The following is a 15,181-nucleotide window of genomic DNA, read 5'->3' on the forward strand; positions in this document are numbered from 1 at the left end:
TGAGAGTGAATGTGTGTGAGTGAATGTGTGTGTGTGTGTGTGTCTGTGTGTGTGTGTGTGTGCCTGTTTATGTGTGTGTGTGTGTGTTTATGTGTGTGTGTGTGTGTGTGTGTGTGTGTTTATGTGTGTGTGTGTGTGTGTGTGTGTGTGTGTGTGTGTGTGTGTGTTTATGTGTGTGTGTGTGTGTGTGTGTGTGTGTGTGTGTGTAGGGAGATCTGCTGTTTGGCGTGTGAGGGCGAGCCTGGTGGAGGCCGCTCTAAATATACCTCAGTGAGGGGGTCCGGCGAGGGAAAGGTTGGGGGAGGTGGCTTGTGTGTGTGTGTGTGTGTGTGTGTGTGTGTGTATGGGGGGGGGGGATCAGTTTTACCTAATTAACTGCTGCAGAAATATTTATCCAGGCTGCAGCTCGTCCAGCTCTCATGATGTGTTTATGTGAACTGTATGTGTGCACAGACCGGGCCAGGGCAGGGGGGGGGGGTTGGTCTGGGGGTCTCGGGTGTGTGTGTGGGGGGGGGGTGAGATCAGGGGAGCTGGTGTCTGTTTTCGAGGTATTTGTGGTAGTAGGGGCACCGGGGGGGGGGGGCCAAGGAATCAGGATTCTGACTGGTCTTTACGTACAGAGTCCAGATCGGGTTTGGAGACCTGCCCCCCCCCCCGCACACTCCCCACATATCAGACCCCTCTCCCCTGCACCCCCCCACTGTCCCGTTTAAGGGGTCCACATGAAATTAGAGCGGGCCGAAGGTGGGGGGGGTGATGGGGGGGGCTGGTGTCATTACAAACAGACAGCTGGGCTCTCAGCGCCTGGAGGGAGAGTGTGACAACCCACACAGGTGCAGGGCATTGTGTGTCTGTGAGTGTGTGAGTCTGTGTCTGTGAGTGTGTGTGTGTGTGTGTGTGTCTGTGAGTGTGTGTCTGAGAGTGTGAGTGTGTGTGTGTGTCTGTGTGTGTGTGTGTCTGTGCGTAAAGACACATGTTGTAGAGTTGTTTGTCTCTGCTTTCCCTCTCTGGCTTCACTCTCTCTCTCAGAGTCCAGCTGGAGCTCTGGAGGTGACACACACTGATTCGCCCAAATGATCCGTTTAGCTTCGGTTAAATAACGATTCCAGAAATCAGAGAAAGTCTGAGGCTGTTTCCTGAGCTGCTTCCTCTTCTTCTTCTATTGTTTAATACCGTCTCTACTTCCTGTGACTGGTCCAAAAGTCCAAACCATCCAAACCAGTGTTTTCACTCTTCAAACCAACAGAACCATGGTTCAGTTTGATCCAGACCCAGAATTCTTCTTCTGGTCACTTCAGTAAGTTGGAGACTTTCCAATATTATAGAGAGAAACTCAACAGTTCCCACAATGAACAAACTCGTGGTGACAGTGAAGAGAAAAACATTCCCTTCACTTTCAGTTTAAACACATTTACTGAAAACTTTGATATCTTTGAGATTCACGTCTGTAATTCAATTAATTATTAGTTTCCGGGAGTTTTCTCTCAATAAAGAGTTTTATCCCGACTGGAACCAGGTGAATTGAATTGACCACCAGATGATTTACATACACCTTGTATGTATATCGATATTAAAATAAATCTTATTTTTCAGAAAGCAAGTTCCATTGGACATTTTCCCTCCTCGATAGATTAGTGGATTATTCAGTGGGGAAAAAAGTAAATTAAATTCCAAATGCTCAAGTTGAACTTTGCATTCAACTTTTAAAATCATTACGATGAAACTCTCTGCTCATCTACGAATCCTTATGATATTAATTTCAGCTCTAACACACAGACTGTGGCTGTTGATCATGACCCGGATCAGAATCATGGTTTCAAACTGCAGATCTTGTTCCTTGTAGCTGTGCGTGCAGACCCGAATGAGACACCTGTCCTCAACTCACATTTAAAAAGAACATATCACAACAAATGTCATCATGATGAATGTGTACATCGAACCGACCGGTGACCTTCAGTCACAAGTTCGACTCCCGATCGGGTCGAGTGTTCCTCACCCGTCCCTGCTTCATGGAGACAGGAGCCGAGCCAAGAGCACAAACACGATACATGACGGCCGTACCCGTACTGTCATCGTATATCTGTGCCCAACTCTGGCCTTTGGCGTGAAGACGTGTCTCTTACCTTCTCCTTCGCAACCTTATGGGAAAACGGACACGTCCCATCCGCCTGCTTGCACGTCCCGCGCAGAAACCTGCAAACAAACAAACAAGGCCGAGCCTGAAATATCACAAGGGCCGAGGAGTCTTCTGGGGTCAAGACGCTGTGAGCATCTTCTTCAGTAAACTGTCTGTGTTCCCAGAGAAGCTCAGCTGGTGATCGTGTTCTGTGCAGAGATAAGTTCTTCAGTCATTTCCTTGGTTTTTGCAACATTGATCTGGAGCAGGCTCGTGCAGCACCAGGTCTCCAGGACCTTGGTGTCACGTGCTGTGGGCCACGACTTTATTCTGCAGGAGATTCATTAGTTCCATGTCATCAAGTTTAAAATGTGCATCATTTGTCATAAAAAAGTAGAACAGTTGAGAGAACACAGCCCTGTGGGACGCCTGAGTTCACGTCCGACATGTTTCCACCAACACTGACCCTCTGGATGGCTGGAAAGGAAATCCCTTATCCCTTTATTAAGAACTAGATAATTTAGAGATCTTGTTAAAGAATATGCATCTTCATAGTAGCATAGAGACAGCATTGAGCTGAGTCAGCTTCGTCTGCACCTCGGTGGAGTTCAGGTGTTCGGCCAGAACTCTCAGAGACCAGAAATGATGGAGGTCATTGCAAACGGCCGGAAATCATTTAGCAAGCTTGCCCTTGGCTTTTTGAGTGTAGGTCTGATTATTAAAACTTTCCAGGACTTTGGAACTGTGTGCTTGTGTCACTGGAATCATTTTGTAAGAACTCCTTTCATTTGGGGGACACAGATTTTAAGAAGTCTGGCTTTTAGACCACCTGGGCCAGGGCCTGGGTTTTATAAGACTTCAGTTTTTAAGTTTTGGCAGCAACATATTCTTCATTTATGATTATTAATGCCTCTGACTTGCGTGTATCAGTGGAATCTTGCTACCGCAGCTCCATCTGCAGATTGCTACGGTGCAGACTGTGGACGGAGCAAATGTTTGGATATCGGGAGGAGGTGGAGTCGTGTCGTCCATCTTTATTAACAGTCTTTGAGTGACACGTGCAAGAAGATTTGATGGTTTGTTTCATGATGGATATTCTCTTTAGAAGCTGCAGCTGACTTCTCTCTTTCTATTGTTGTACCTGGGATTCTATTTATCAAAGAACCAGATTCTCTAGAGCAGTTGTTCATCTTTTCTGAACACTTCATGTCCATCAGAGCTCGAATCGGGACCTGACATAATTCACTAACACATGTAGTGTAAATAATTTCTCTCCTGTTGCTCGTCCCCCCCCCTTCTTGTGACATGTTGTGTAACTGTTACCTTGTGCAGACGGCCACCTTGTCCGGGTCGTGTATGTAGGGACAGGTGTTGCCGCGGTTACACTTGCCGAAGCGGTTGTAGTACATGCAGTACTGCTTCTCCTGCTTCTTCTGGTGAGCATGTCGGATGATGGCCAGGCTTCGCTGGACTGCTCGACTGGAATCAGAAGACAAACACAAACCACAAGTATCCACAGATCAATGAGCAGCCTGTTGCCACTGAAGAGGACAAACGATGCCAGGATGAGTTTCAACTCGCAGCCCAATGAGAAGCTTATGGGAAGCAGAATCCTCCCTATGCTAATTTTAATTTTAAGATTACTTCTGGCTTTGCAGCCTTTAGTTGACAGTGATGAAAGGCTGTTAATATTGGAGGGGAGGGGAGGGAGGGAGGGAGGGGGGGGGGATCAGTTGCTACAGCCTTGGCTGGATTTGATTACAAGATGGCATCGCTATATGAAGCCAGCCAACACGATGGCCCAGATATAAATGTCGTTAAAGTGCCCAAATTATGCTTTTCAGGTTTTTCTTTCCTTTAGTGTATCCCAGCTTTTTTATACATTTCAAAATTGTCTGTTAAGTAATTAGGTCCAAAGTTTAAAGGGACTCTCTGATACTGACGAGCCTCAAATGCGTGATTTACATTTTACATTCCTGGATTGTTTTCCATGAAGCTGCTACCAAGCTGTTTTCAGAATTGCACTAAAGTCAAAACATTTTCCTGAAAGGATCTGAGGGACGTGAGGACCCAAATGTTTCAGCAGCTACTTCACAACTTCTCCTGTTAGCCCCTCTGGTAAAAAGTCTATGTAAGAATACAGAAGGAAAATCGATGAGCTGTAAACAACAACACTGATCTTTCCACAGCAGAATTTATACGTCATGTCCCGCCTCCTGCTGCTCTACAGGCTCCTCCCCTGCTGCTATACAGGCTCCGCCCCTCGCCTGAATGTTCCCCACATGTTCCTGTTGGTGTGAACGAGTCCGACACTCTCCAGCTCTGTGGGAGTTCGGCCAACAGCTTCAACGGAGTATTTAAGACAGAGCGTAAAAAGAGGCGCCGCAGCCGTGAGCGGCCCGAGACAAATAATGAGTATTTTGAAAATTACAGCTCGTAAACCTCTTCTCGTAGAGCCTCAAATTAAAATCACGAACCTGTAAATGTCCATTAATACGGGCACTTTAATTAAGAAGTTGAAAAGTTGAATATGTATGCAGAAATGTTCCCACTACTCGTAGTAGAGTGCTTCTGATGAGAGGAGAGGAAACGTGTTAGAGCCGTAAATTAATAAAATGAACCTACCTGGCTAAGTGACGAGTGCTGGAGGGTCGGGTCCAAGCAGGACTGGAGCCGGGGGGGCTGGAGAACCGTCCTACATGTGGAGAACAGAGAACAACGTTTAATAAGCACGTCCAATCAGATTCAGAACAGGCAGAGACATTTCTTGAGCAGAACTAACGGCCCTGGGAACCGTTGGGTTTAAAAACTTCCCTGAGGACGACACTTTCCTCTGTTTTGCCTTTTTTATGATGAGTTAAGAAAATCTACAATACATGAAAATATGAGTTCATACTCCAGACATGTTCTGGTGCACGGATGATGACAGAATAAACCTGGCAGGACGGTTGATTTGTTTAGTTTTGTTATTGAAGCTGATGCACTCTATCTACCTCCAACAGTAAAACATGAAGCACCCACATTTAAAAGTGTATAATCTTGCTTTAACTCAAGTTAAATTGCCACATCTTCTCTAAATGACATAAAGATAATAATATTTTAACTATTTTTATCAGGCCAGACAGAACATGAGGTGTCTGAGTGTGTGGTTTGGTTCTGCAGCCAGAGGCAATAACAACCTAATATGTGAGTGGTTATTAATACCGTGCTGGTTTGACGCAGAGGTGCCAAAGCCAAACGTGACGTCCAGCTCCGTCTGAGAACATCATAAACACCATGTACCCGCTGCACTCCACACACAGAGGAGGGAGAGGTGTGTGTGTGTGTGTGTGTGTGTGTGTGTGTGTGTGTGTGAAGGGTGGGTGGAGGCCATGAATAGGAGCAGAGAAGAGGACACGGAGGTGAGGAGGTTGGGGTTACACATGGTGGTCGATCTAATTCGGACCGGACTGCTAACGGTCTTATCGAGTGCGAGCTGGGTTTGATTAAAGAGAAGCACATGATTACGAAGTCCACACAATAAACCGGTGGGACGATATGAAACCACAACTCCTGCAGAGAGGAACACCTGAGGCCGGTTTCTCCAGGAGGCTGGAGGGTCCGTGTTGGGATGCCGGTCACGAGCTCAACACAGTGGAGCTCTTCAATTTCCCCTGCAGGTGTAGCAGCTCCACAATGTGTTTTGTGTGAAGGAGAAGTGTGAAGGGGGTTAGAGGCAGATCCGGACTTTAATCTGCACCACCCCCCCCCTCGCTGCTCTGACAGATGACAAGTTTATTATTTCAGATGGCAAATCCACCCGGCGGTACTAAGTCCATTAGAGAGCATGTGGACGGAGCTGCAGCCACAAACATGAATAAACACCTGGAATCACCTCAGGTCTCCTGCTCTGTTCTCACAGGACTCGTCAGGAACACGGGTTCAAACCTCAGGAGCTTTTACTACTCACTGAAATCAGCTTGATCACTATTAAAAACCATTAAGTATCATTAAGTATTACACATTTTAATGATACCCCTGTTTCTTCTTGAATTTAAGCTCATACGTTGACCGATTCAAATCCAAACACTTGAGGATAATTGTCATTAATGATTAGGTCAGAATTACACAGTGAATCTGATTAAGTCAACTAACTAAACTTCTGAGGGTTAAAAATTTAAATACAACCTTATGTTTAGACACCAATGATCTGGATAAAAGTTGTGTTTCCACCCCTGTCTGTTTGTGTGTTTGTCTGAACGATTACACAAAACCTACAGATAAACATGAAACTTGGTGGAAGGTTTGGACCAAAAGGAAATCACTACATGTTGGTGTGGAGGAGGAAATTCTCGCCAATTTCCCAAGAAATGATTCATGGAACTCGAAGAAAACAATTCGACAAATTCAGGGGACTGGTGTGTGTGTGTGTGGTGCAGATAAAAAGCTAAATCTGAATCTTGCAGATTTAAATGTGGTTTCAGAGGCCGACTGTAAAGGGGACAGTATATACATAGTTTATCATTTTCTGATTCAAATCGAACAATCACTACAAGTCACTTGTGGAACAACACAACACCTGTGCACTTTGTTACCATGTCTTTCATTAATGATCAGGTCATAATTACACGGTGAATCTGATTCAGTCAACTAACTAAATTCTGAGGGTTAAAAATATAAATACAACCTCTTTGGACACCAATGATCTGGATAACAAGGACGTTGTGTTTCCACCCCTGTCTGTTTGTGTGTCTGTCTGAAGGATTAAACAAAAACTACAGATATATATGAAACTTGGTGGAAGGTTTGGACCAAAAAGGAAATCACTACATGTTGGTGTGGAGGAGGAAATTCTCGCCAATTTCCAAGGAAATGATTCATGGAACTCGAAGAAAACAATTTGACGAATTCAGAGGACTGTGTGTGTGTGTGTTTTCTGTGTGTGTGTGTGTGTGTGTGTTTTCTGTATGCGAGTGTGTGTGTTTGGTGCAGATATAAAAGGTATAATCTGAATCTTGCAGAATTAAATGTGGCTTCAGAGGCCGACTGTATAAGGGACAGAATATACATATACATTGTTTTTAATTTTCTGGTTCAAATGGAACAAATCACTACAAGTCACTTTGTTCCCATGTCTGACGATGATGACGAGGAGGAGGACCGGTGGGACGAAGGTCAGTTTACCTGCTCGGCTGATGGACATGTTGGACGCCACCGTGCGGGACAGCTTATTGGCCGACACCCGGTACAGGGATTCACCGATCCAGCACATGCTGCTCCCTCTCCAGTGAGGGGCGTGCGACGGGTGTCTGTCGTGGGGGGGGCGGAGGCGGTTCTGGAGGAAACTCCTGCGAGGAAGATGAAGAGAGGAGGAGGAGGAGGAAGAGAGGAAGAATATTAAAGTCATATATTCATGCGGTTAATTAAGAGATAATTACACTTTATTAAATGATTACATCTGTTCATTGAGCTCAGTTTACAAACTTCAGTTGTCGTCTCATCCCTCCCTCATCTCTCCCTCTATTCTCCCATCGTCCCTCCAGTTCTCCCACTACATCTCCCCTCCTCACTTTATGTTTCCCATCCCCCCCCCCCTCTCTCTCCCTCTCCCTCTCTCTCTCTCTCATGTCACAGCACTCTGTTAAATTGCTCCTCTAATGGAAAGGACGGCAGTGTGGAAATGGAGAGAATTGAAAAGAGGAGAGGAGGAAATCAATGAGATAATAGGCAGGGCAGGGGGCCAGAGCAGCGAGGTTGGCCCCTACACTGGAGTGTTGAGACCACACACACACACACACACAGACACACACACAGTATCACAACACACTTCTGCTATAATACAGTACAGTACACACACACACAGTCTACTGAGTGACTCCTGGATGGGGAACATGTGTGTGTCTGTGTGTGTGTGCGGTGGCTGTAGGTGCGAGTCTGAAGTGTGTGTGTGTGGGGAAGCTGGGTGGTGGTGGTGGGGGGGGTGCAGGGGTTATGGCGATAAATTGCGCTGTCCTGTCACTTCTGTTCGGGCTGTATCGGGCCGGCGTGCAGGGCGCCACTGGAGGTAATTTGCTGCCGTATTTCAGACGGGCTGGAAATGGGTTTGGAGCGAGAGTTCACGCCTCCCATTACAGAGGAAACAGAGGGTTACCCCCCCCCCCCCCAAACACACGCCACGCACAACACCACCGACACGGACGCTGAGCACGCCGCGGCGCCCGGCCAGCTGCTGCAGATAGGAACGAGAAAGAAAAGGAGAGCAAGTGTCCGCCGTCGGCTGCGTCCGTTTACCCCCGACTGCTCGCCATAACTCAGGAGGCACAGACACTCAGCGCCACTGATCACCGGCCGCCCTGCCCGGGGCAACTGCAGCCGGGGGAGCGGTAATGGAGGCTAATGCCGAGGCGCTGACTGCCACCCAGGGAGGTTTTAAACAAGGCTCCGGTGGCCTGGGGGGGGGCCTCAGTGGAGGTTAATGGGGATATGACATGAACAGTTAACAGAGAGGGCAGTTAACCCCGACACAGGGCCGCAGCCGAGGGGGGGGGGGTGAGCCCGGGGGTACGAGGCCCAGGCTGCTGCTTCCACACCGGGCTCATGATCGTCCGGCTTATTGCTCTGGTTTCAATCAGACACGCGTTTCCCATGTTCCAGGGCGTGGAAGTGCAAATTCATTACTGTTTCGATATTTTAATGTTTATAGAGGAGGTAATACACAGAGAGAGAACATGAGGAGAGAGAGAGGGGTCACATGACGCCCCGGTCACCAACATGCAGGAAGTCTACTTACATTACATTTCATTTAGCTCACGCTTTTATCCAAAGCAACTTACAGCAAGTGCATTCAACCCCGAGGGAACAAACCAAGAACAACAAGAATCAAGAAAGTACAATTTCTTCAAAAATAAAGCAAAAATACAAAATGCTATAAGTACGAGCCATTGAAGTGCTACTCCACATCTATGACCTGGCTGAAATGTTTTCAAAGACCCTTAGACGTGGATATTTACGTTTTTCATTTAGTAAATTATGGTATTTTTGTCAGTCAAATGGCCGAACAGCACCTTATGCTTTAGGGCGTGAATATTATGTGATTGACAGCTTGTACCATCCAATGGGTGCAAGTTGTATGTTGGCATGTAGAGTCCTCGAGATCTCACTCAGGCTTCACCCACCCCCCTCATTTCAAAATGGTGTTAAAGATGGCTCTGGACAAAATGCCAAAACTCAAGACTTCAAACCAAAGCATCAGTATTTCTCTTCATTCACTCAGGTGTAAGCAGTTGGATTTTATAATTTGAAAAACTCATTTGCACACACACTAACCCATACAGTCTAAGAGGTGATGTGTGTTTCTTCCCTACACACACACACTCCAGACGTACAGCCATGTGAGTGTGTTTCAGCCTCGGGTCTGACACCATTAGTGCAAACTGCCTCTGTGGGAGCAGTTACCTACGCAGGACGGTAATCTGCCTGTAATGAATGGAGGCCGGGAGAGAAGAACAGACACAAACAATGGAGAACACACAAATTAAAACACTTGACAGAGGTGGCGAGCTCCTCTCTGCCTCCAGACTCTCCTTGGCCTGTTCCCCGTGATGCCCTTGACCTCCAGGAGGATATCTGTTATCAGAGCGTCTCCAGGCCCGTCGGACGCACAAATCCTCCCCTGCTGGACAGCTAAGTTGTTTCAGGGGCGAGCCCTTTCAGATGGCGTCCACTGGGAGTATCTCTCCCCTCCGTCTACAAGGCCTGAGGGACACTTCAGCCCACTCGTTAGACAAATCCGTCAAACTGCTTAAAGCTCCACTAATCAATAGGTTCTGTTAATGATTAGTGACGAACACACATGAAATGATCACCAACATTTACTAACTGGTTCATTATCAGTGAGACAAACATTATTTCCTCTTTGGAATCAAATCAGAAGACGTTGAACAAATCCAATGTTCACTGTCGACCACGGCCCAATTTTCGGGACTTTTTCTAGATATTCCCACAGCAGAATATTTCTCATTTACAACCACAGGAACAGGAACAATGTCCACGGGTTCAGCCCTTACATCCAGTGCTTCCATCAAGTTAAGTGGAAATGAGTTCAGTAGTTTTATCATAATCTTGCTGATAAACAAACAAACAAACAACTGAAAGTAGCAGAAAAGGTATTTTAGTGTATGAAATAAGAAATTGTAGCTGAATCCCAGAAGTTCAGCTTTAAATGTCTAGATTTCGAATGAGGCGTCAGTCAAATCCAATTTATATTGAAATTACAGTGACTTTAAAACTGAAAAATCCTCACATCTGATGATCTTTACATGATGAATAACATTTTTTAACCAATCAATTAATCAACTTATTGTTTCAGTCCCTAAAATACAGTTTATGTACCGGAGGCGTGTTGTTGTACAAACAGAACAACAAGGGCTGGAGGTCAGAGGAAAAGAACAAGAACAAAAAGTCAACAAAAAAAAACTTGGAGGGTAGAAAAATGTAAAAAACAGACGACAAGGGCACAAAGAAACTCCCCTGAGATTAGTCTGCATGCATATGTGTGTGTGTGTGTGTGTGTGTGTGTGTGTTGCTCTGACCATGCGATGCACAGATAGAGGAGAGCACGATTCAGCACTACGGGCCGTTGATGAATGATCCGACTTTTGTTTTAGTGACAGGGAAGAATCTGGAGGGTCGGGCGACTGCTCAGGATAATGCTGCCCTCGTCCGTTTGTCTGCAACCCAAGCATTAGCCACGCTCATATTGGGAAACAGTTACCCTTGGAACAGAGCACAGCGAAAAAAACAGTCGTCTGGCTAATTCCAGCACTGCTGCTGTTCTCCGGGCACTTAAAGGAAAAAGCAAAACGATGTGGTCACACATCAGGATCCCATCAGATCCACCTGGACCCGACAGAATCCTCACAGAGCGGGAGGGCCGGACCCAGTGAGAACAGCAGCAGGAGACGCTCAGACACACAACTACACAGGGGACAAGTCGACTAATGTGATGAGTGACGAGCGAGTGAATGAATTGGGATATAAAAAAGGTGAATGAACGGGAGAGTGAATGCAGGAAGGAGGAGGGAGAGAAGTGAAGAAGAGGGAGCGCTGCTTCACTTTATTGCCCAGTCTCTTACATCCTGTGCTGATCGATACTGAAGCACTAAAGGAGATGAGCGCCTGGATCCAGTGTGTGAGTGTGCACCAGTGGAGACGCATACACACAGATTGTGTACTTATTTGGGGTTGGGGTATCTTGCCGTGTTGGGGGGGCTTCAACATTAATGGAAGGAATAAAATGGAGGAAATAATATGTGTTGTATGTAGGATGTGACAGAGAAGGCTTGTTAGATTTGATATGAAAAGAAATGGAGAGAGAGAAAAGGGACGGAGCAAACGCACGGTTACAGAAAATTAAAGACAGGATGGGGGGAGACAAATGGGGGGTTGGGGGGGAGGGGAGGAGCAGGAGATGAAGGGGGGATTAGGCTGTAATTTATCCTGCAGCGTGCATGCTTTACGGCTTTCTTATTTCAACTCCTGCTACTATTAATGGAGTTAATGTTGAGATTATATCTATTTCCTGGTGGCGGGCGGGGGGGCGGGCGGGGGGGGGGCTGAGATACTGCAGCAGATTCCTGCTCCTCTTCAAACTGCTGCCCGGCGCTAAATCACCCGCCGCGCTCGCCACGGCCGATAGCGAGCGCAGAGCAGAGCATGCTGGGTAAGCAGAAGCTCACTTCCTGTGCGTCTGGGAACAGGAAGTGACAACGACTCACAGCTGAACTGGGTTTGGATTGGATGTGTAGAAGGAATGTGGTATTTTAGGGATAAACAAACTAATTAAAATATGAAATAAACACAATGTCAGTCAGTTTTGTTTTATCGTCTGTTAGGCAACACCACAAAGTCAGTTACTGAATGAGAGTAATATCATCTTGCATATATTCTACAGTGTAGAAAAATCTCAAGACTCAGTTTATGTTTTCTGCTAAAATCACATCCCTTCTTCATATGAATCATGATTCTCTGTAAAATGCAAAAATGCAGTGACTCTGCTTTTATTGTCCTGAAAGAGAGAATGAAACAAATGAAACGTCGTTGGGCTTAAGACTCTTAAGAGTCACATCGGTTTTAAATGTTAACAGGTTAAGATTAATTTCTATTTTTACCTCTTCAAAGAAGGTTTTGTTTCTATTTGCAATTTTTGTCGGAAGCCGTCCGATTGAAGAAGGAGGCCTTCCGGGATATGATATCCTGGAGGACTCCTGACTCGGTTGCAGGGTACCGACAGGCCCGAAGGGCTGCAGCTGCTGCCGTGTCGGAGGCTAAGCAGCGGGTGTGGGAGAAGTTCGGAGAGGTCATGGAGAAGGACTTTCGGTCGGCACCAAAGTGTTTCTGGAAGACCATCCGGCACCTCAGGAGGGGGAAACGGGGAACCATCCAAGCTGTGTACAGTAAGGATGGGACTCTGTTGACCTCAACTGAGGAGGTCGTCGGACGTTGGAAGGAACACTTTGAGGAACTCCTGAATCCGAATAACACGCCCTCTATGTTGGAGGCAGAGCTCGAGGTTGATGGTGTTTCGTCGTCAATTTCCCTGGTGGAGGTCACTGAGGTAGTCAAACATCTCCGCAGTGGCAAAGCCCCAGGGATTGATGAGATCCAGCCAGAAATGCTAAAGGCTCTGGGTGTTGAGGGGCTGTCATGGTTGACACGCCTATTCAACATCGCGTGGGAGTCGGGTACAGTGCCAAAGGAGTGGCAAACCGGGGTGGTGGTTCCCCTGTTCAAAAAGGGGGACCAGAGAGTGTGTACCAATTATCGGGGTATCACACTTCTCAGCCTCCCTGGTAAAGTCTACTCCAAGGTGCTGGAAAGGAGGGTTCGGCCGATCGTCGAACCTCAGATTGAAGAGGAACAATGCGGTTTTCGCCCCGGACGTGGAACTACGGACCAGCTCTTCACTCTCGCAAGGATCCTGGAGGGGGCCTGGGAGTATGCCCATCCGGTCCACTTGTGTTTTGTGGATCTGGAGAAGGCGTATGACCGGGTCCCCCGGGAGAAACTGTGGGAGGTGCTGCGGGAGTATGGGGTAAGGGGGTCTCTCCTCAGGGCCATCCAATCCCTGTACTCCCAAAGCGAGAGCTGTGTTCGGGTCCTCGGTAGCCAGTCAGTTTCGTTCTCAGTGGGTGCTGGTCTCCGCCAGGGCTGCGCCTTGTCACCAATCCTGTTTGTGATATACATGGACAGGATATCGAGGCGTAGTCGTGGTGGGGAGGGGTTGCAGTTCGGTGGTCTGAGGATCTCGTCACTGCTTTTTGCGGATGATGTGGTCCTCATTGGATCATCGGCTTGTGACCTTCAGCACTCACTGGATCGGCTGGCGGCCGAGTGTGAAGCGGCTGGGATGAGGATCAGCACCACTAAATCTGAGGCCATGACTCTTAGCAGGAAACCGATGGATTGCTTACTCCGGGTAGGAAATGAGTCCTTAGCCCAAGTGAAGGAGTTCAAGTACCTCGGGGTCTTGTTCGCGAGTGAGGGTACTATGGAGCGTGAGATTGGCCGGAGAATCGGAGCAGCGGGGGCGGTATTGCGTTCGCTTTACCGCACCGTTGTAACGAAAAGAGAGCTGAGCCGCAAGGCAAAGCTCTCGATCTACCGGTCGATCTTCGTTCCTATCCTCACCTATGGTCATGAGGGCTGGGTGATGACCGAAAGGACGAGATCGCGGGTACAAGCGGCCGAGATGAGTTTTCTCAGAAGGGTGGCTGGCGTCTCCCTTAGAGATAGGGTGAGAAGCTCAGTCATCCGTGAGGGACTCGGATTAGAGCCGCTGCTCCTTTACTTAGAAAGGAGTCAGCTGAGGTGGTTCGGGCATCTGGTAAGGATGCCCACTGGGCGCCTCCCTTGGGAGGTGTTTCAGGCACGTCCAGTGGGGAGGAGACCTCGGGGAAGACCCAGGACTAGGTGGAGAGATTATATCTCAACACTGGCCTGGGAACGCCTCGGGATCCCCCCGTCAGAGCTGGTCAATGTGGCCCGGGAAAGGGAAGTCTGGGGCCCCCTGCTTGAGCTGCTCCCCCCGCGACCCGACCCCGGATAAGCGGATGAAGATGAGATGAGAGAGAGATGAGATTTTTGTCTGTTTTTGTTTATTTGCAGGATTTAAAAAAAAATACTCAACAGATGATCATTATATCTTAAGTGTCAGTTTGGGGACGGACCCAAGAAAAAATTACATTAAATTCAGATTGTCTTTCGGTGCGTTCTAACACTTCTTATATAACGTAAATGTGTCAGGTCTCATTTATAATATTAATTGATTCATTTATCTTGACTTTCAGGTACGATTCCAGATGATTGATCTTTACTGTGCAGCACCAGTTGATCAGAGAGATGTTTTAATGCAGCTGATTGTAGGACTGTTAACATCCGATTAGTAAAAATATATTCTGCAGTTTCCCTGAGGAAACGCTTTGGCTTCACTATTAGGATCAACACTGTTGTTTAATTTTTAAGTAGTTTGGATTGCTGTTAAAATCACTGCAACCCTCCAATAATACTGCTGTACATTTGTTGATTTTCTAGTCACACTAGTATGTACGCTTGTGTTGGACAGTTGAGAACATTGGCTGTTTAGTGTTGAAGGAAAAATAAGGATTTAAACCTTCCTAAAGTAAAGATTGGAAAGTTTTTAATAAAATAAATAAATTGATATGGGAAAGTTTGGCCTGTTCCACGACACTGTCTCGTATCTACACAGATGATCCTCTGTGTTTGGGTGTGGAATCATTCCCTCTGTTTCTCTGCTTGGCACAGAGTCAGAGTCAGAGATGGAGTGAAGAAGACGAGCACAGGGATCAGTGGGTGTGAACTCCCTGAGATGAAGAGCAGCTCTCAGTAGTAAAGAGCAGAGAACATGAGCTCCTGCTCCACTCGATAACCTCAAACTGATAAAAGTGGAGGCTCGTTGGACTCAAACAGACAGATAAGCATGAGAAAGGACTGGGGGGGGGGTGGGTGAGGAGGGGAGGGGTGATCCACCATCCCCAGGGACCCGACCTGTCCCCCCCCCCCCCACTC

At 47.2% G+C, this 15,181-nt stretch overlaps 1 protein-coding gene across 1 annotated transcript in view; it reads right to left on the reverse strand.

The window, feature by feature from the left end:
* Nucleotides 1-15,181, reverse strand: part of zc3h3 (zinc finger CCCH-type containing 3) — a 59,693-nt gene that overhangs the window by 13,305 nt on the left and 31,207 nt on the right. The window contains exons 5-8 of the mRNA XM_061078142.1: nucleotides 7,280-7,443; nucleotides 4,742-4,811; nucleotides 3,440-3,595; nucleotides 2,124-2,193 (exon numbers count right to left, since the gene is read on the reverse strand). Of these exons, the coding sequence (XP_060934125.1) occupies nucleotides 2,124-2,193; nucleotides 3,440-3,595; nucleotides 4,742-4,811; nucleotides 7,280-7,443 (460 nt within the window). The remainder of the gene's footprint in view (nucleotides 1-2,123; nucleotides 2,194-3,439; nucleotides 3,596-4,741; nucleotides 4,812-7,279; nucleotides 7,444-15,181) is intronic.

Source organism: Limanda limanda, chromosome 9 (assembly GCF_963576545.1).
Source record: "Limanda limanda chromosome 9, fLimLim1.1, whole genome shotgun sequence".
NCBI lineage: Eukaryota > Metazoa > Chordata > Actinopteri > Pleuronectiformes > Pleuronectidae > Limanda > Limanda limanda.